At 42.1% G+C, this 21,088-nt stretch overlaps 1 protein-coding gene across 1 annotated transcript in view; it reads left to right on the top strand.

Moving 5' to 3' along the window:
• The first annotated feature begins 4,382 nt into the window (after nt 1–4,382).
• WWC2 (WW and C2 domain containing 2) overlaps nt 4,383–21,088 on the top strand; it is a 143,941-nt gene continuing 127,235 nt past the window's right edge. The window contains exon 1 of the mRNA XM_067551683.1: nt 4,383–4,766. Within this exon, the coding sequence (XP_067407784.1) occupies nt 4,636–4,766 (131 nt within the window). The 5' untranslated portion in view covers nt 4,383–4,635. The remainder of the gene's footprint in view (nt 4,767–21,088) is intronic.

Here is a 21,088-nt window from a genome sequence, read left to right as displayed (position 1 = left end):
GGGCTAAGGGGCAGTTTAATTGCAGTGTGGCCATTCGGGCTGCAGTCAGCCTGAACATCTACCCCACAATTAAACATCCCCTCGGCCTGAGCCCTATGAGCCCCAGTCAGCTGGCAAGGGCCATTGTGGGTGTTCAATTGCAGTTTAGATATATTTTAGTTTTTTGAACTAGGCTGTGTTGTGCAATTTAACTGAATGATCTATGGAATACTGTACTGACATTATCAATTGAGATGTAGCTATACTTGCAAAACTGCTTTGTAGTTATACGTTTTAAGGTCAGAAGGGACCCTTGTGATCATCTCGTCTGACATATGCCCACAGATTTGAAAGGGCTGGATTTCTATCAATCCAATTACAGAAGAGCAAAAGCAAAACTTGATTGAGCAGGCTGGACCCTGTTGCCTGTAGTTCTAACATTCCTTTAAAAAGCTGCAATTCTTATTGATAAACAGGCCCAAGTTCTCATATACACTAATGCCTCTGTACACTGATCTGGCTCTAAGTGCTGACATGACATGCTTTGCTAGATTGGGGTCTAATATTTTTATTTATAATTAAAGTGTAGTGGTCAAACAATGGGGGAAAAAGAAGACCTCTTCCTATTGAGTCAGTGAGAGAGAGAGAGAGTGTGTGTGTGTACGTACATACAAAAGATCAGGCTATTCCATATCTGCCTTGGTACACACTCCTTCATAGTAAAGAATCCTCACTTCAATTTGCTTGTGCAAAGAAGGGAAGTTTGAACATTTTATACAGCAGGTTTAACCAAAAGGAAGCTTATATATGTAGGTCTGGATCTTGTATGAGTAAGGTAGAGGTTTTGACCCAAAAACATTAGCTGTTAGGTACCATAGCACGGAACAGCATTGACCGAGGTATCATAATTAACTTCAGAGGAAGCAGTGAAGTAAACGAGGTTCATTTTGGCTCAGTACTGTACACTTTCTATATCACATGCCTGCCTTTACTGGGACTTCTTATACTAGAAAGTATAGTAGTTACAGAACAGGCCTCCTTTTTAGCATAGATAAAGACCATATCTTCTATACTACTAAGTTCCACACTAATGCCCAAAATAAATAGCTGGCAGCTAGTTTCAAAAGACAGAATCTTCCCTCTAGATTTTTTCAAGGTACATAGTTGTAGATCTTTTTAATAAAGGAAATAACATTTTAAAAAGTGAAAATGAAAACCAGCGAATCCTGTCCTATACATGTCACAAGCATTTGCTCACTGTTGGGACCAGTATAACATTATAAGATGATAAAACTAGATGTGATTGAAAGAGTTCCAAATTATAAGGGAGAGTAGAAGCATTTGGCCTGTCACTGGAAAACAGGACTCAGTTTTATAAACAGGCCAGCTCACTTCAATGTAATGGTCTAAATGAAGAAAAAAAAAACCCATATATTTGTCGCTTAAATAGGCTCTAATCCTGCAATTGACTGAGTGGGCAGGTGGCTGAATCTGTGCAGAAGCCTCACTGAGAGCAGGCTCAGTGGAGGTGCAGAAGTCTCCCTGCTATCAATTGCAGAATCGGGGCCTTATATTAGTCTCTAATTTCACTGTTACCTTATTAAGGTAGTTGTGGACACAAAAACTTCAACAAACTAATCTAGCTTCTTTTTTAGGCATATTCTTAGGAGTAAAGAGAACAGTTAGCTGAGATATGAAAAGAAGATTAACAGTGGATAAAAGGACTAGGCCTAACTGTGAAATAGGCCTTTGTTCTTAACTTTCTGACATCCTGCCTAGTGATGGCCAAAATTACAGTTTTTTCTTTCAAGTATTTTTTTTGCAGGGGGTGATAGTGTGGGTATGGGAATGAGAGACACTCACAACTAACTTGACAGTTTGAATTTACAGTTATGGAGCACAAAGGTTTTTTTTTAAAAAATCCCTCTAACCTCATAATGCACAGTGTGAGGGGTATTCATCCCACATGCTGGGAAAGGGTTAATATGGGCCTGAGGCCAATTAACTTCCTTGCTCACACCTGGAGGGTGGGCTGGCCCTAATTAAAAATAAAACCTAGCTGGCAGAAGAGTAGGGGGTGGGGCTTGAAGTTTAGGCTGTGTCTACACTAGTATTTGTGCTGGCAAAGCTTTTGTCACTCTGGGATATGAAAAAAACCACCCCTCGAGCAACATAAGTTTTGCCAGCATAAGCATGCGTGTGTGTGTGTCTACGGCACTATGTTGATGGGATGGTGTCTCCTACTGAAGTAGCTACTGCTGCTTATTTAGGTGTTTTTATTATGTCGGTGGGAGAGCTCTCTCCCATCAACATAACATGGTTACCAAGTGCTCTTACAGAGGCACAGCTGTACTGATAGTGCTGTGCCTCTGTACATTTTAAGTGTAGATTATCCTTTAGTAAGTCCACCTGGCAGCCCAGAGGAGTTAGAGAGTTCTCTCTTTCTACGAGATGGCTGAAGTAGACCAGACAGACTACTCCAGAGGTGAGCTAGATGCTTGATTTGGGGGCAGGGGCTGAGGAGCTGCAGCCTACCTGAACCCCTGAGCAGGGGAGGAATGGGCCAGCCTGTGGGTATTGAGTAAAGCACAGGAGCCTGTGGTTAGATAGGACAGCAGACACCTTTGACAAAGTGGCTACCAGCTGAACGTAGCTGGGCTGAAGGTTTGGTTTTTGTTTACATTTCTTTGGTACCTTTTCATAAAGGAGTGTGTATGGGTACATCTACAAAGCAAAAAAAAAAAAACAAAAAACCCACAGCTGTGAGTCTCAGAACCCAGGTCAACTGAGTTGGGCTTCTGCTGCAGGGCTGAAAATAGCTTTGTAGATGCTTGGGCTGGAGCCTAGTCTCAGAGACTCTGCTTCCTTGCTGAATTTTAGAGCCTGGGGTCCAGCCCATGCCTGAACATCTACACTGCTAAACTTAGCCCTGCTGTGGGAGACCTGTGCCCAAATCAGTTGAGCCAGGCTCAGAGACTTGTTGCTATGATCTTTTTGTTGTTGTGTCGATGTACCCTATGGCCCTGGAAGTGGCAGGAGGCTGCAAGGGAGTCTGGCTGGAGGGACAGGATGTTCCGAGGGACAGGATGTTCCGAGGGCCAGAGTGGGGGAAAGTGAGATAATAGTTGCAGCAGTGCCCCAGCCAGCCAGGAGGGGGCATATTGGGGCAGCAGCTTTGCCACACAAATTTTAAGAAAACACTTATTATAAAATAGAAGAAATTGGTTGTATTGATTTTTAGCAATGAATGTCTTGTATTGTGTGTATAACTTCATAGAGCCAACCACCTTAAAAATTAAGGTTGCAAAGCTAAGCACTCAAAAGTTAGGAAATTCCTGGATTAAGGTTGCCTGTGCAACCTTACACAGGGTACATCACATGCTGTTTCTCCCACATGGCCACTGGCCTTATTCAGAGCACAGGCTTGATGATTAATGTTATAGGGTTGTAATATTGTGGAGTCTTGTAATATCTGAGAATTTATTTAAAGCCATAGCTATTGGAGACAAGTCACTTTGTGAGAACCTCAACTTACTGGTGTGTTTTAAATGAAAGTTTCTAGTCCTGTTGACTGTGGAAGAAAGTTTGAACACAAAAACTGAGTGCACCCTAAAGGAACCTGGAGCTAAATCAAGAGAAAACCCAATGTTTAAAAAAATAAAATAACTTCATGACTCTTAAGCTAATCTCATGATTGCTGGGGCCCTGATGCCTGATTTTCTGACTACTTGAGGTTGGCAAGGGTGGGGCCTGTGTCACTAAGAGGCTGTTTTCTGCTATGGGCCTTGGGAGGAGCAAAGAATAGCCCTAGTGCATTGCATTCTAGCCACTCCCCATCTGTCCCCTGTGCCAGGGAGGGCATAGTCCTTCCAGCAGGCAGTCAGAGAGCAAGGGAGGATTCTCGCAGCTGGCCACTTCCACCCGCTAGGCAGCTGAGCCCTGGGCCCGGTCACTTGCGGTGTGCATAAAGGAGACGCGGTCCGCCTGTCTGGGCTGGGTGCTGGCTCTCCTGTGGGGTGCCCTGACCCGTCCAAAGTTCCAGGCTTCTCCGTGTGCTGCTCACTTGGGAAGCAGAGCCGAGGCAGGGAAGCCCTTCCAGCTCCTACCTAGCCCTCTCGTTCCCCTTTCCTCCCCTGCCTTCTGCATCAACGTCCCTGTCCCTCTTCCCTTCTGCTCTCGCCCCCCCTTCTCCCTAGCTGCGGGGTCTGTCCGCCCCCGTCAGGCCTAGCTCTGCCCCCGCCCCGTGCTGTGGGCAGGCAGCTGCGGCAGCGGCAGGGTTAACCCTGAGGAATGCAGCGGCGAGGAATGTGCATGCAGATGAGATGGATGTTAATCTCATGCTAATGAGCAGCGGCGGCGGCTGCCCTGGGCTGAGCCGGACTCCCCCGTTCCGAACCCAGACAGCAGCTGGGCTCAGCCCGGAACCCTGCCCTGGTGCTGCTGGAGCGGGCGGCGGCTGCTGCTGCCGCCGAGACATGGTGGATTGAAGCCGAGCAAGGGAGGAGGGTTTCCTGAGCGATTGCAAGAGACTCTCTGCTCCCCGCCCCCAGGCCCGGCTCCGGACCCCCCCCCCCCTGCCCCGGCTCTACTGGGGGCTTTTCCCGCTTACCTTCTTTCTTCCTGGCCCTATGGAGCAGCTACCCCCAGCGCCCGACCATGCCTAGGAAAGCGGGGAATGGGCAGCTCCCCTTACCCGATGGCTGGGAGGAGGCGAGGGATTACGACGGCAAAGTCTTCTACATCGACCACAACACCAAGCAGACCAGCTGGATCGACCCCCGGGACAGGTGGGTGCGGTGGGAGGGATGCGATGGGGCCAAGAGCGGGCGTGGGGAGCCCCGGCAGCCGCCGTGTGTGAGCCCGGCTGGGACGCGGCAGCCAGAGCCCCCGGCTTGCGGGGAGGGACAGGAGGGTCCCACCCCGTTAAATAATGGGAGAGACAAAGGGAAGGGGGGCAGCCCTGTGGCAGGGGCGGGGTGCGGGTTATGTAGCGGGGGGACGAGCTGGGCTGGGACGGTGAGAGTGAGTCTCGCCCTCGCTCACGCTGGAAGCGGACTGAAGAGCAGTGGGGAAGGGAGAGCGCCTGGGAAACTGAGGCAACCCCCCTAAACAAACGCTGGAAGTAGGGGGGAAGCGGTAGAGGAAGGCGAGTGCCAGTTTATCGGGGAATCGGCCTGACCCTCTTGGCAGTTCAGTATTTGTCTCTCATGGGTTTGGTTTCACCTCTTTAAAAGAGATTTTATTTTTTGGAAAGCTTACTGTTCATTTTCTTTAAAAGCTCGCTTCAAAGCTCCTTAGGGTTAAACTATGCACAGTAACTGTGTGTGTGTGTGGTTGTGGTTTTAGGAAAAATCTTTCCTTAAAATAAATTAATGTCTAATACTGAGAATTGGGGATCCATAGATCCCTGGAAAGAAAGAGGGTTAAAGTTTGAAAGTGTTTAAGATTTACTTGAATCTGCTCTCTAGATCCAAACTTCTATAACTGTCTCCTGAGAGGACCCAGAGAACCAAATAAATGCTGGGCATCCCACTGACTCCTGAGTATGGTATAGTTGGGTCCGAATCCCTCCTTTGGTGAAAGTGCAGGGCTGTGCCACTTAACAGCCTTTAACTATCTCTACTGTGAAATCTCACCTCAGGAAGCTGCCTGTTTCCTTGCCCCATGAACCTGCCTGATCTTTGTACCCCAAAATGTAGTTTTTATTTTTTCTTGTGAAGAAGCTAAAGCTGCAAGAGCTCCATAGGCCTCATCTATTAAGTAGGCCTCAGCCAGGCTAAATCCTTTCAACCCCCCACCTAGAGACTGGGATGTTCCCTGTATGTTCCAGTCCTATATATTTGAACAAGAGCCACAAAAGAAAAAAATGGGTAGGGAGAACCAACTCACAACCTTCTAAGGCACGAACTATGTTATGTAAATCTTTTGGTTTTGGAGAAACTTTTATTTTATAAACAACTTTTTAAACTTGAGGTCTGTTTTAATTTCTGGCCTAATAAGTTCTGAAATATAGACTGATTCTTTTTTAATTAAACTTTGTGCAAATTGCAAGTTATAGCATTATTACTAAGCCTATTGTAATCCAATTATCAAAAAATTATAAATGGCATTATAAATTTATGCCACAGACCATGATGAATTATCTATGAAGGTCTCGGTTTATATTTCCCTGCTGAAATTAGAAAAGGCAGTTGTGATGAAGCTTGCTAGTGACATAGACTTGCTGCTTGTTGGATGCAGAGTGAAAGTTTTGACAAGCATCATACATAGTCAGGCTTACTTTCCTAATATACATGGTATTGGAATTAACTGTCTTATAACACTGGTAACCCTGTTGTTTGACTTCCTTTGCACTTTGAAACAGCTTAAATACATTGTAAATGTCAGTGACTTGATGGTGTTCACAGGAGAGTGATATTTGCTGGACCTTTTTAAATATTTGGCTTCTGCAACTGTTCAGTAATTATTTTTGACTTCTGATAGTTAAAATGGGGAGTTCTTTGAAATTAGTTTTTTCAATTCAGTTTTGTTCTAGATTTGTTTTCTAATTTGTGTTTACAAAACAGATGACAAGAAAACATTGTAAAGCAAATAGAAAGTAAAATTATGATTGCGCTTATCTATCTTGCTGCCTCTTGAACAAATTAACAATTTAAAACAAAAGAAACATTTAACACTTTTATCGTGGATTCTATTGTCCTTAAAATGTTCAGCCATATTTATCCTGTATTTGTGTGATTTGTCTCCTATTAAATTTAAGTCTTTACTCCAATTACTACAAAGCTTTCTTTTGAATATGAACTAGGTGAAATACACTTTATCTCTCTCATTATGTGGGGATTAGTATCATCTCTCTCTTGTTAATTTCTTGATTTTTGAGGTGAGAGAGAGGATTTGAAACACATCTACTCCTGAGCTTGATTGTATTTTCTTTAATGAGGACTAATGGAGAGAAGTCCTTGTTAAACAGTGTAGGAGACAGTGTTTGGAGTAACTCCATTAACTCCTTGTCAATCTTGTTTCTCACTGTTACAAAACAAACAGAAAGAGGTATGTTGCAGGAGGCACTTGAGATAATCCATAAACTAGTGGATATGGCTCAACTGAGACTGAATTACCTGCATGGAAAAGAGGCTGTTTAACCGTGCACTGTAGGCTTTTAGTATCTGTACATGCAATCAATATTTAGATTTCTGGCTAGACTTGGAATAGCAGAAATAACTTCCTTGAAATGCCAATGATTACTCCACTCTAGGCTCCAATATCTTGAAAATATAAGCGTATTAGAAAAATGCATGTTGATATACTATACAGGACATATTAGAAAGTTGTCAGAAGAACTAGAAAGTGAACCTCCAGCTTTTTGTCAATACAGCAATGTCTGGATTCTTGTTGACCTTGGAATGTATCTAAAACTGTGTCAAGATGAAGTGCTGATATGCTATGGTGATGGAGCACTGGAAAGCCCTGAGACTGACTTGACAACATGCTTATATCTATTCATCTAGGTATTTTCAATTTTTATTTTATTCAGATTCCTGATGTAAGTCGTAACAACAGTTGCATAATGTATTTGTGGAATACACTAGTACAAGGATTCTCAAAGTCTTTCATAACTTGGGCTAAATCTTAATGAAGATAGTGTCTTGTGGGCAGCTTCCCTCCCCTTTACAATTCCATGACAGCCCTGTGGAAACTTAAGCAATTGCTTAAATGGAAAAGAAATATTTGGAAAAAAAATTAATTGATTTTTAGCTTCTTTTACTTGATTCAGCAGATGGGAATAGTGGGCAATCCAGCACATCTGACCAGTCAGCTCTCTGGACCATCAACAAGTGCTCCCTGGATCGCAGTTTAGGAACCTCTTAATTAGCAGAGGAAAATACTAGATGTGTGAAACTTCTTTTAGGTGGAAACTGATCTGGAAATTGAAAATGTTGAAGATCCTTCAAAGCTTGTTGCAACTTGCTTGCATAGGCATATATACAATTTATATATATATAGTACCAAATTTGTGCTAAGCACATTAGACTCTCCTAGGACCAAATTCTTGCCCCCCAAAAGTTTCCAGTTTAAAGCCATGTTGCTGAGTATATGGACCAGGCTTGCTGACATAGTGATTGTACTTTGCACTACAGAGAAGAAGACCTGGAATTAGTTCATGGAATGGGGCTCAGTTTTGCTCACCTCACTTGTGTAGGTATGAGCAATCCTGTTGACTTCAGTAGTGCTCATATTTGTCAGGGGAGAATGATTTGGCCTCTGTTTTTTGTACTCTCCAAGTCCATGCATACTGGAAGTGCTGTGGAGGTAGTGTAATACACTCAATTCCTAAAGGGTTTAGAGTACTTTGCATTGCTTGGCAGCGACTCCTTCCAAACACTTAAAGGGTTGTGTTGACTTGGCTAGGAGACTGGTGACTAAAAAGCAGGGCCTCTAAGGTATGGAGTGTGAAGAGAAACTGAGTTTGGAAATATTTTTACTGTTTAAATCCACAGACTTGGCTCCCTTGCCTACAGGGCTGCTGGCAGTTTTTCTAAGCTACAGCAGACTGAAAACTGACCAGTTTTGTCAGCTACACTGCTGCTATTTAGAACCAATTAGGCAACAGAGAAATAAGTACAAACCATGTCAGTTTCAGTCTGCCACAACTTGGAAAGATATGAAAAACTGCAGAGACCAGCTGTTGACTGGGGAGGAAGCCCAAAGTAAGAGGTGGGAGAGGGAGAGAAGAACACATGCTTCCCTCCTAGTCCCTTTGCATTAGTTAACAACAGGGGTCCCCAAACTATGGCCCATGGGCCACATTTGGCCCAGCGACACATTTTGACTGGCCCGCTGAGTCCAATGGCATTACAATTGTGTGCGGGCCTTCATGACGTAACGCAGGGGTCGGCAACCTTTCACAAGTGGCGTGTCATGTCTTCATTCCCCCCTCCCGGCCCTGCCCCTTTTCCCCGGCCCTGCCCATCTCCCATGTGACATGGGCCCAGCGTCCCGGCCCGGAGGAGCCGCGCCTGGCCCCAAGCAGCGCTGTGTGGCAGCTGCCCCCTCCCCCCCCCCCCTCCCACGTGATGTGGGCCCAGCACCCTGGCCAGGAGGAGCCACTCCAGCCCACCATAAGAGCAAGACTGAGTGATGTGACCCTGGCAGCTGAAAGTTTGGGGACCCCTGGTTGAGGCTGAGGTGGAGCAGAGTAGAATAGCCTACAATGGAAGAGAAGGAAACAGTGAAAATATGCTTCTCTTCTGCAGCAGCCAACAGATGGTACATTTATTAGACACCTGATTGAAGGCTAGCATGAATGGTAGAGCTGCAAGCGGACTCTAGAGATAGCAGCTAGATAGGAATCCCAGCTTCCTCCAGTTTCCAGAAGTTGGATGGTGCTGGATTTTTCACCAGGGCAGTGGGGCTCCCAGGTCAGGTAAATTTTGCATATCCTTGTAGTGACTGCCAGTCACTTACAACTGATGTCCTTCTAATCACTTGCGTAAAATGAGTTCCGTAAGATAAAATCTGTTGGTTGGCCCTGATAGACACACTTATCAAACATCTCTGCAGAGTTCCAGGGAATTAATTAGCATGGAGACTGAACTGCCCCCCTCCTTCTCTTCTTTGCCTTCCCCGGAGTTGGTGACATGTATCTCTAGAAAACTTAAAGTATTACTTTACCAAAGCAGTGATAGATTTATCGTATTGTGGTGTTTGCCTAGTAGTAACTCTTCCAGAAATACCCTGCCTGCATAACCTAAAAAAGGGTTTGAAAAATTTATCAGACAGCTAGTAGCTAGAGGACTAAGCCAGCTAGTCAAAGGTATGTATGAAATACAGTTGTTGTGAGCCACTGAAGTGGAGAAGAAGCCCAGTTCACCTTGCTGCTTCCAGCTTCTAGAATGGAGAGGATATTGGGATTTTTACTAGGCATCCCTAAATCCTTCAATGGGGCCATCTTTGTTGTTCACCTCTGGCTAGTAGACACCTTGGATGTTTACAAACTCCATTCCCTCTCTGTATGGAAGGGAGAAAGAAGATTTATTATTTTTTTGTATTACCTAGGGGCCCTAGTCATATATCAGGACCCCATTATGTCAGGTGCTCTACAAACAAAGAACAAAAAGTTTGCTTTTTGGTTGCTATCCTGTGAATAGCAGGGGACATAGAAGGGGCAGGATATGGGGAGACTTGAAGCCACAGCTGCTTGAGGAGTGGAACTTGCTGCTCAGACTTCTGTTACAGGGAGGCTGGGAAGGAGGCATGATTACTGGTGGAAGGGGAGGCCGGGGCATTGAGGTAGCTGGAGTACATTGCTGGCAAGAGCTTGTGGGTAGGATCCAAGAATGGACCACAGGCTGGGGAGCTAATGGGATAAGGGGCAGCATCAGAGGACAGAAGTCACTAATGGATCTGTTCTTCACAGAACTAAACAATATTATCACAGATAAATGAGATGACTTTCTGTTCATATGTGAAGAGTCCAATGTCTGAGGTGCTATGAAAACATATTTGCATGTGAAACTTGGGGGGTTGTGATGGTGATGGTTCTTTAGTTGCAAAAGCCTGAACATTTTTTTTTTTTTGAAAGGGTAAGTTTTAACTCTGACTAAAAATAATGGTGGAAAGTTCAGTTGTCCTTTGAAGAGTTGTAGTGTAAAATTTAGAGACTAATTTAGTGATTATACTATGAAATATAGGGATCTCAACATGACCTTAACCATGGAGTCACTAGAGTTATAAATCCTCTGTATAGTAAGGTACAAATGACCTTATCTGTTATGGTAGTGAAGAGAATATGCGACAGATCATCTGACACGCTAAGTTGTACAACTTTTCTATAAACCGTTCTTCTGAGACAGATCGTTTGGCATATATCCCTATTTGCGTAGTTCCTGACTTTCTTTAGTCTACATGCTAGCACTGAATCTTCCCTTACTCTTACCCCAAATAATTAGGTCCTATCTGTTTCGGCATGGCCTCTCCTGCTCGTGAACAAGTGTGCTCCCTGTGAAACTCCCTGATACCTCCCTCTAGTTTCAGTGGTAGAGGGAACTCCTTTCTCTGTATGATTGCTGGGTTTTTCTTTTAAATAAACATGCCTGGTACAGGAGTTGAACCTCACAATTAAATGCTAAGGGGGCCTGAACTCCTGGCACCATGCCTTCAGCTCTTATCCTGCCTTCTGCAGGATTATGAAATGGAGTGTAAGGCAGAATTCTAATGTGTGGTGTGTGGTGCTGTGATAGCATCAGCCAGCACTGAAGTACAGCAGTGATTGTGTTTTTAACAAAATCGCGATTTGCTACATGTGTGGTATGCACACTTTTAAAATAAAATATTGCCTTTTTTACCATAATTGAAATGCTATTGTGACTCTTGCTTGGGAGTGTTATCCCTTATATCTTGAAGGGTGATAGAATGTCTCAACTTTTTTCAAATCAAAACCGCTAAAGTTGACTAATTAAGAGATACGGGAGTATGTCCACGTATGTATGGAACGTAAATATATTCTAGTGGCTAGGGCGAACGATTGTCAGGAAGGACTCCTGGGTTCTATCCCTGTCTCTGCCACTGATTTTGCTATGTGTCTTTGGGCAGGTAATGTAAATGGAGTTCACTTTTTTGTATGTGTGTATAATGCTTATCCTGAGTGTTAAGGCTTAAAGAATGCAGAAATATTTGGGATATCGGGATTAAAGACACTTCAGAAGTATAAATTATAATTATTAAGAGGTGTGTATGATATCTGTTTAAAGTTGACACCAATAAAGGATGCAAGTCAGATTTTTATAAACAGGGTTTTTCAAACAAATGCTGATGTCATATAGCAAGCAAGTAAGGTCCTGATCTGGCAATGTGATCCATGCAGGTGAGCCTCTATGCCCATACAGTAGGCCTTCACAAGGCTAGCATGGGTCTGCCTGCCAGTTAGACGGCCTGATCGTGCCCAAATTTTGTAGGGCTTGACCCAGGGGATATCGTATTTGGTTTCCATGTTACACAGGTTCAATAGGAAGAGGTTCATTTGTGGAAAATGTTTTGCTAAGCAGGGAGGGTGAAATGGTTGGGACTGGATGAATGTAACTTTCTGGGATGGAGGGAGTGGTACCTGTAATGAACTTAATAGATTTAGAATAAAAGGGTGAAGTAGTTTTATAACCAATGGTAACCATAGAACACACAGCATCACAGAGGGAGTGTACTGCATTTTCATTTGAGATGCATGTGGTATGAAACTTCCTTGTTGAAAACAAACATGCCATTTAGTTCACAAATTGCTATTACCCAAAGTTGTTAAAGGCGAAATCCATAATTCATTTGCTAATTCCTTTTTGTTGTCAAATGTGTGTTATCAATTGGGATTTGATCTAATTTTTAAAACATTTCAGTTACTACCACAGATTGTATTATGTGCCCTACCTAGGCACTTCTTTGTTTCTACACATTCTTACTTAGTACAAGATCCAATAGCTTGATTTAAAACACCTTTAAAAAAAAGATATGACAAAAATGCACTGACTCATGAGCATTGAGGAAGCTTTGGACTGTAGAAATAGTTTGTCTTTTTGGATATGACTGGCCACGGATGCATAATTACTACATTATCTTAGTTTTTTATTTACAATGTTTACAGTCCCTATATTTAGAGATTTGAAAAAGACATTTTTAGGCTTTGAGCCTGTGTCGAGAACACAGACTTTTGCCTGTACATGTGTGATTCTCAGTACAGTATAGAGTTCTGAGATGACAAAAACCAAACAACCCCACAGTGCCTGTGGACATAGTGCAATCAATGTTTTTCAAGAAAAGTTTTGTTTCTGACCCAACATGCCTTGACAACGCCAAATATTAGTCCTCTTCAGCCCCATTCTGGTTGCGCTTCCCTTTTTGTATTTCTATTTAATCCTGCAAAGCATCTTGGGATACAGTTTGCTGGATCAGGGCCTTCTTTTGCTCAGAACTGTTCATACAAACACTTGAGCATGTATGAAACTTAACACTCTCAAGTTCTTCCATGGAGTTATACACAGACTTTAATGTTTGCAGGATCAGGCCTAAACTGTATTGTATTTTAATTGTTTATGCAGATTAGACACTTTTGTATACATAAATTGACTTTTCTCTAATGAGAGAATAGCTTAGTGGTGAAAGATTCCAGTTTGAAAAACTTTAGTTAGATGTGTTCAGATCCCCAGAGTTTTGACTCCGATTTCATTTTTCTAAAGTAGGTGAATGATATTCTGTTCATTTATTGAGTTGGAATGCGGAACTCAAATGGGAATCCAAAAACTGAGGTCCTTCCTGTCTGTTCTGCATGAATATTAGATACTACGGCACTCTGTAAGACTTGCCCACCAGGGTCCTTGGCCAAAAGTGCCCCTCTTGTCCCAATCCTTACATTGTTGTGAAGTGTATCAAATGGCTTCTTGCCCCAATGTGACTGCCTTCAGTAGTGATGGTTATATGGCTTATGAAGTGTGTTGAGATCTATTGGGATGGAAAGTGCTTCCTGTGTAAAATTTATTCCACTGTAACTGAGAAGCAGATGACTGTGCTGTACACCAGGATATGTGAATTAGATAGTAATCTGGCATGGAGTGAAGACCTTTTTAACCTCTGTATTGCAAGCATTGCAAAATATAAAATGAACTGTTTATACATTTACAGTTGTCCTAGTGAATGGTGGAATGTTGTGGAAATAATCATCTGACATGTTTACAGAACATTCCTCAAATAGTATTCAAATAGTTAGAGAAATTATGGGATGTAGCAGAGCAGCCAAGCATTGAACTTTTAGTCATTGTGGTTTACTATTGCGGTGAGACACAATACATAGTAAACAGATGACTTGTTCTAAGTTTCTTAACATCAGATGCTTTTTTCCATTTAGCTTGTTCTCTGTTGTTTATCATTCCTAAACCTCTCCTTTTGTACTTTCTCTTTTGCTCTCATAGCTTGATAATGCTAGTGAACAAAAGTTTGAGATTTACAAGGAGATCATGTTGTGCTTAGCAAAGTATAGAAGTTGGATGGCTTATAGCAAATAAGATAATTTTGGGTGATATGGATTACTTTTTGTTGGATCTGTTTCCTTACTTATGTTGCTAATTGTTATCCATTGTTCTTCTTTGCTTGCTAGGTGCTGTAATCCATAAAAAATGGTCCATGGACTTTCGGGCCATGGAAATCTGCAAATTTCTGCAGAACCTGCCTGACCTATTCATTGGGAATACATCCAAACTATTGAAGCTTTCATTTTCCAAGCACAGAGTTTTAGCATGAAGAACTTACCTGAATTGGGGAACAGAATGTAATTTTTTAAAAACACTTTAACCTCTGAGAAACTCCTTTCTCTCTGCCTGATTTCTGTTGTTTTGATTTATGAATTCCAGAAAGTGCCCTGAAAGTAATGTAGGCATTTTAAACAGCAAAAGTTGGTGCTGGAATTAGTTTAGCTGTTACAGAGAGATGTGACCTGCACACAGGTCCCTGGGTGTAGGTCACATCTGGGCAAAATAATTAAATTAAAAAAAATTGATCTTCCATAGAGGAAATGGAATTATGTGCCCTTGATCAACAATCTCTCTCTCTCTCTTTTTTCTCTCCCCATTCTCTTCTAGCTCACTCACTGAGCAATGAACTGAAGCTGTTCATTCTAGGAGAGCTCCTGTTCCTCTAATAAGCCTACCAGAAACTTTTGATGAATATACTCATTGGATATCTCTGATGTTGAGTGGTGGCCATGTGCCTCATGTGGCCCTCTAAGTGGGAGGGCTGCACATGCGTATTGAGAAAATGGGCTTCTGACCAACTGAGAGAATCCTATTTGCCTGTCATCTTGACTTTCAGGAAGAAATCTCTTTGTTATAAAATTACCTTTAAAACAATCTTTCTTCAGTATTTGAGTTTTTTTGATACCAGACTTAAAAAATGACTAAAATTGAACTTCACTTTAATGCTGGATGTTAATTTTTCTGTAGGAGTTCTTTGCCTTTGAAGTTTACCTCCATAATAGATAGAAAGCTAACAGCAATGCAACATTCCTTTATACTGCCCTAACAAGGTACTTTAATCCTGTCCTGAAGGACCCATCTTTTGTATGTACTCATTCAATCCTTAGGGTGTGTCTACACTACAGGCGCTACAGAAGAGAAGCTGCATCTGTGCTGCTTTAGTGTAGATGCTTGCTACCACAATGGAAGGGTTTTTTTTTTCTATTGCTGTTAGTAAATCCACCCCCTCAGAGGTGGTAGGTAGCTAGGTTGACAGAAGAATCCGTTGACCTAGTGGTGTCTGTACTGGAGCTAAGGTCGTCTTAACTTCATAACCCTGAGAGATGTAGTTTTCACACCCCTGAGTGACATAACTAGGTCGATCTAAGTTTTAGCTATAGATCAGGCCTTAGGCTATCTGCTGAGACTGCCAAACATGAGGTAATTGTAATGGTGTTTTTTGAGGCATAGATGCTTGTCAGTTAGGAACTGAGCAGACTACCTGTTTGTTTCATAAAGGTCTCCAAACAGCTGTTGGGTAATGGCTTTTGGCTGGAAGGGTGGATTTGAATCCGTGATCTAGCGACACTGCTCCAGATTCCATTATTAATGTCTTAAACAATTCAGTCCACCTGGGAATAGGCTGGGTTTGCAGTACTATAGATAGCGGCAGTTCATTTTAGTAGTATGGTGTGGGTACTTCTGTCATCTCCCTAGATGTGTATTGAAGCCGAAGTGGGGAGGGGTTTTGCTGAGCTGGAGTGGATTTTTTGATTTTTTTTTTTTTTTTTTTTTTTTTTAAAGAAGTGATAAAATATATTCAGAAAGCCTGCTTTGTGATTGTCTGAAGGTTTTTTGTCCCCTGGGCATTCCTAGTGTGCCACAGACCTGAAATGAGGATGAATGGAGTCAATAGCATATAAGACGCATGTGAAATGGAATTCATGACAGCATGCCACTTCTGTATTGACAGACTAAGGTGGTGTAAGGTTAATTACTGGTTTTAAATAACACTACATGCAAACAGCGTTTGAAAGGTACTTGCATTTACATTTTTTTTTTTACTTCAGTTAATAGGTTTGTCATGTTTAAAAACAAAAAAGGGAAGAGAACCAATCCCACCTCAGTGTTCTGTCAGACAAAATGTAACTAACGAACAGTCCTGTGTATCCCATAGAATGTACTGTCAATCCAGCTGTTGAAATACTGATCCATTAGTATCTGTGTTTGGTGTTTGGGTGATAGATGAAATACCAAATATCCAGAAACAATGTCCATTTTGCAATAAGGACAGCTATGGAACAGAAAATGTTTTTAATTAGAGAGAATCATCTTTAGTACATTCAAGAGTTATGAATGTTAATGTAGTAAAGGCGAAAGTACGTCTGTGTGGCATATCTCTCAGGAAGTGGCTCTATTACCAGTCTTGGGCCAATCCTCAAAAGGTCAGTTAGCTCTTGTGTTAGCAAGTGTCAAACTCAAATCTCATCCCACTTTGGATCCAAATACAAAGCTCTACTTCAGCCTTGACTTCCCAGATAATGCACAGCCTACCAGCTTAATAAATTAAGAAAACACAGTTTTACCCTAGGGAGGGGAATGGTAAGGTAAACAGCATACCACAGATGTTAACCATCTGTTTTTCTCATTGGAAACCTCTCTGATAATGCAATCTAAGACTCTGCATAGAAGAAAATACAGTAGGCAAAAAAGACTTACTTGTAATATTTGGAATTGTCCATTTAGTAGTTTATGGGCCAAATTAAATCCTGTTAGGACTTTCAGAGGTTGAGGGTGAAAATCCATTTTCTCTTTAATTTTTTATTTTGTTTGTGGGTTAACTAGGTTGGCTGATTTTTTTTTTTTTTTTTTTTAAACCATGAGAGATCCATATCGGAAGTGTCCATTTCAAACTGTTTTGGGGCAGGATGAGAGCAAAAGAGAAACCTTGTTTGGAAATCTCTCTCAATGAATCAGTTACCTTGCTTCAGCCAACTACATTTTGTAAGTGGCAATTTTGGGGGAATATTATATCTGCCATAATAGCATGTTGAAATTGATCATTGGAAAGGTTTTAGAGCACTATTGAACAGGTTAACATAGTGCACCATGAAGACAGCATTTCAGTCTGGCTACAATCCCCAGAAACTGTACAGAGATATACAGAAGAGAGTGCAGCTTAAAGGAAGCCATGGCAGAGGGAATCTCTAGAGGGACTTTGTATACAACATGCCCTGGATAAAATGATAGCAGCTGATCACTAGGTATCCTCTAATGTGGAGGAATTGGGCTTTGAGAATTGGGCTGTTTTAGGATCCCAAAAGTAGCTTCTCTCCTGCATGATCATTATTGTTTTTTAAATAAAACAACTTTAAATAATGGTGAGCTATGATAGCTGCGAGGAAGCATGTTCCAGTGTTAAAATCTACAAGCAGTTATGTGGGCCCAGTGCCTGCACCTGTTCTTGGACTGTTCTTACTGGCTCGTTTGGCAATGTTTTTGGTATTTCACAACACACAGAGAACATGGCCACTGCTCAAAGAATCTTAGTTTTAAGAGCTGATAGGGAAGTCATACATAGCATTTGGCAACCAAAAAGTAGAAACTTCACATAATAGAGCAACATTTAAACAAAATTAAAAAAATAGTTCTTAATGCAGGTAGAACACGAAAGGCGTATTGGATGCCTTTCTGGGAAAACACGTTAAATGAGAAATTGCCAAAAAGAGTATTCGCATGGCTCTGAGTTCATGCTGTGAACATGGTAAAAGTTTCAACTGCAGAGTGCAGTGTTTGACTTCTTTTAATCATACATGCAGCTTATGATACTCTATTAAAACCAATTTCTCTACAAAACAAGCCCTTGCTTGGTTGGAAGCTGGCTAGGCATTTTAAAATATTCTTCTTGAGAGAGGAAGGTTGGTCCAGTGGTTAGGACACAAGTCCAGGGACTTGGGAGACCTGTGTTCAGTTCTCTGCTTTGCCACAGACTTCCTGTGTGATCATAGGTAAATCACTGAGTATTTGTGTCCCAGTTCCCATGTGTATAATAACCCCACTTTATAGGGGTGTTGTAGGGGAAAAAACATTAAAGACTGAGGTGAGAGAATTCTACAATGGTGGGTGGCGCAGGTAGGTATGTAAGATAGTTTGCCACTTAGATATTGTGTCCAAGCTCCTTAAATTGCAAATGGGAAATGAGTTCTTTTGTGAACCAGCTGTCTCACAATTAAGCCAGAAGATGGAACTCCACCTATTTTGGGTCAAAAGAATCTGGTGAAGAAACATATGCTTTATGATCACCAATGACTTGGGGAATTGGTCTATATACAGTGCATGAATTCTGGTGATGTTATGAAGTTGATATATTAGGGAATGCTTTTATTTGAACGTGGCATCCACCATTTGCCGATGGACTGTAGCATGTATCTGTCAGACTAGGGGCAATAGTTGGTCATTAAACTTTAAATAGTCACCTGTTCAGATGGTAACACCTTGGGTCAATGGATTGACTAAACTGGGAGAAGCTTATCACTTCAGTTAGTCTGCAGGGAGGGGAGTAGAAAATCCACAGCAGTAGAGCCCACACATTGGGAGGGGGGACATACAAACTTGAGAGACTCGCAGAGCAAGAGTCAGGAAGCTGCGGGAGGAGAGAGACATGTTTGCATAGGAGGGAGCCCATTAAATCGGGGGAGCAGCTACAGTCAGAGAAGGCTAACTAGCCTAGAGAGGTGCCATGGGGCTAGACTGGAACAAAGTCATGAGCTGCAGGAGAAGAATTCTAGATATTCCAGATAACTATTCCCAAGCCAAAGAACTCTCCAGAGTGATGAGGAAACAGAGGCAGGGAAAATGCTTACATGTGTGTGTATCTTTCATGCTAAATAAAAGTAATGGTGTTTACAATCCTGTGCAAAGTGTGTGTTCGCTTTCACTGTCACGTGCCCCTGAAGAGTTAAACAGTAAATTCAGAGCACTCGTATGACTGGAGTGATGGGAGGGGCTATATGTAAACTGCAGGAAAGTCTCAGGGGCCAGCACTAGTCTCAGGCTGCTCAGTTGGGCTTCATGGTCCCAGCTCTCAGAAGTGGTGCTAGACAGAGGATCTGCACCCTTGGAATGTGTCTAGAGACCTAGCCAATGACAGTGCCTGGAGTCTGCTCAGAGTCAAGGCTTAAAGAACCGACAAGGCCCACTGAGGTGCATCCCAGACAGAACAGCTTGGGGAGCATCCAACCAGAAGGGGACCTCAAGAGAGTGTGTGTGTGAGAATATCACGTTCTTCTATCAGGTGGTTGGAGATGGCTTTTTATTGGCACAGGAGAGCCTGGCAAACTGATCCAAATTCTTCAGTCATTTCAAGAGTTAACCTGTGAAAGAATTATGACAGGCAGCTTGTCTGTCAGTGATGGTTCCAGCTGCCAGGGCTCTGACTAGTCACCTTGGCATGCAAGTGACAGATCAAGGCCATGGAAGAGGGAAAAGAATTTCTCTGAGATTGTTTTTAGCAGGGAGGAATCTGCAGAATGATAAGAGGACGGATAGTCTTGTGGGCAGGCATTGCATTGGACTGAGTTTTGGTTCAATTCCTAGCTTTACCATGATCTTCTTTTATGACTTTGTACAAATCATTTATTCACCTGTAATGTAAGGTTTATATTCCCCCTCTCCCTCCTTCACGCATTCTCCCACTCTTTGTCAGGCTCGTAGTTACAGATTTTTAAATGTTTTGGGACAGGGACTGTCTCTTGCTATGTGTTTATACAGCACCATGCACAACAGGGTTGTGACTTTGGTTGGTGCGTCTAGGTACTACTGTAATGCTAGTACAGTATTAAATATTTGTGAAACTTATGGTGTGGCTTACCTGGTGGGGTCATATTTTCTAGGTGATCCTCCCTTTCAACATTGACTCTCCTAAAGGCCATGGACCAGATGCCACACACAGGCTAGCTGATTAATGCCAGAAAAGAAATATTGGAGGTGGAAAAAATACCAAAGAAACTGTGTTCCAGTCTGTGATGAAGACAACCTACTTGGATACCTCTATTGATGATGTTGTTGGGGGAAAAGACACTTAGCTAATGTTCTGATCACTGCGAATGTGGCTGAGACAAACTGATGCTGTATCTCAGTAAAACCTTCTGTTCCATATAGAGGAGACCCTGTTGAGCAATGAAAGTTCAGTTGTATTGGAATTCTGCATCTTGCAAACTTGGGTTTCATCGAGTCCTCACTGAGCAGCATTCCCTTTTTAGAGGCATGTAAAATTCACCCTGCTGCCCTTGCTGTGCAAGAGAGTGAAAATGATTATATTCAGTCTGATTGTAGTAGTGTTGTAGTTGGGACTCGGAAGAGAAGTTCTTTACATAGGAACAACCATATTTCATACTGTACTCTGCTTATTAGGCTTGATATACTACGGGGTGGTGGTGGTTTGTATTGTGATAAAGTATATGGATCCCACTCATAGATCAGGATCCCTTTGTGCTAGGCACTGTACAATTAGTAATTTGACTATTTTATAAAGTGTCCTTCAAATATGAAGTAATTCATAAAGAAACACGGGAACAATAAAATGCAAGTTGTTAATCAATGGAGAGAAAACACCTTAAGACTAGCTTTTAAAGAAAATTTAAATTAATACTTGGCAAAGCTAGAATTGGTACTCCATTCCACCAGGTGGAATTAAATGAAAGATTGCTTTATAGCTGGAAAATTACCCCAGGGCTGAAAGGGGATTGTGGCTAGAGCGCAAGTCCTGACCGCGATGAAAATGCAAATAAAATCAAATGAACATAATGGAATCACAGGATGAGGAAGTTTTAAATGTAGAAAGAAATTATTTAAACATCTGCAAAATAAAGAATCATTATAACTCAATATAGTAAATAGTGATATTATATGAGGCCTAACAGAGAAGGAAAAAATTTACATATTCTACTGCTTTTTTGTACTGTCTTTGCAAAAAATCAGTAGATTGGACAGGAAGAGCAGCTTAAGACTTGCAGCTGAAGTAGATGAATGAAATGGGTTCAGAATTATTTCTAGTGGGTAGACTTGTTGGGAATTACTTGGGAGAGGAATAGTACAGTATAGAATATATTCCTTTTCTCTCC

Source organism: Emydura macquarii, unplaced genomic scaffold, assembly GCF_026122565.2.
Source record: "Emydura macquarii macquarii isolate MOO-44397 ecotype Brisbane River unplaced genomic scaffold, CSIRO-AGI_Emac_v2 contig_1363, whole genome shotgun sequence".
Lineage (NCBI taxonomy): Eukaryota > Metazoa > Chordata > Testudines > Chelidae > Emydura > Emydura macquarii.
The sequence above is the reverse complement of the archived record's forward strand: the minus strand, read 5'-3'. Positions and strand labels throughout refer to the sequence as shown.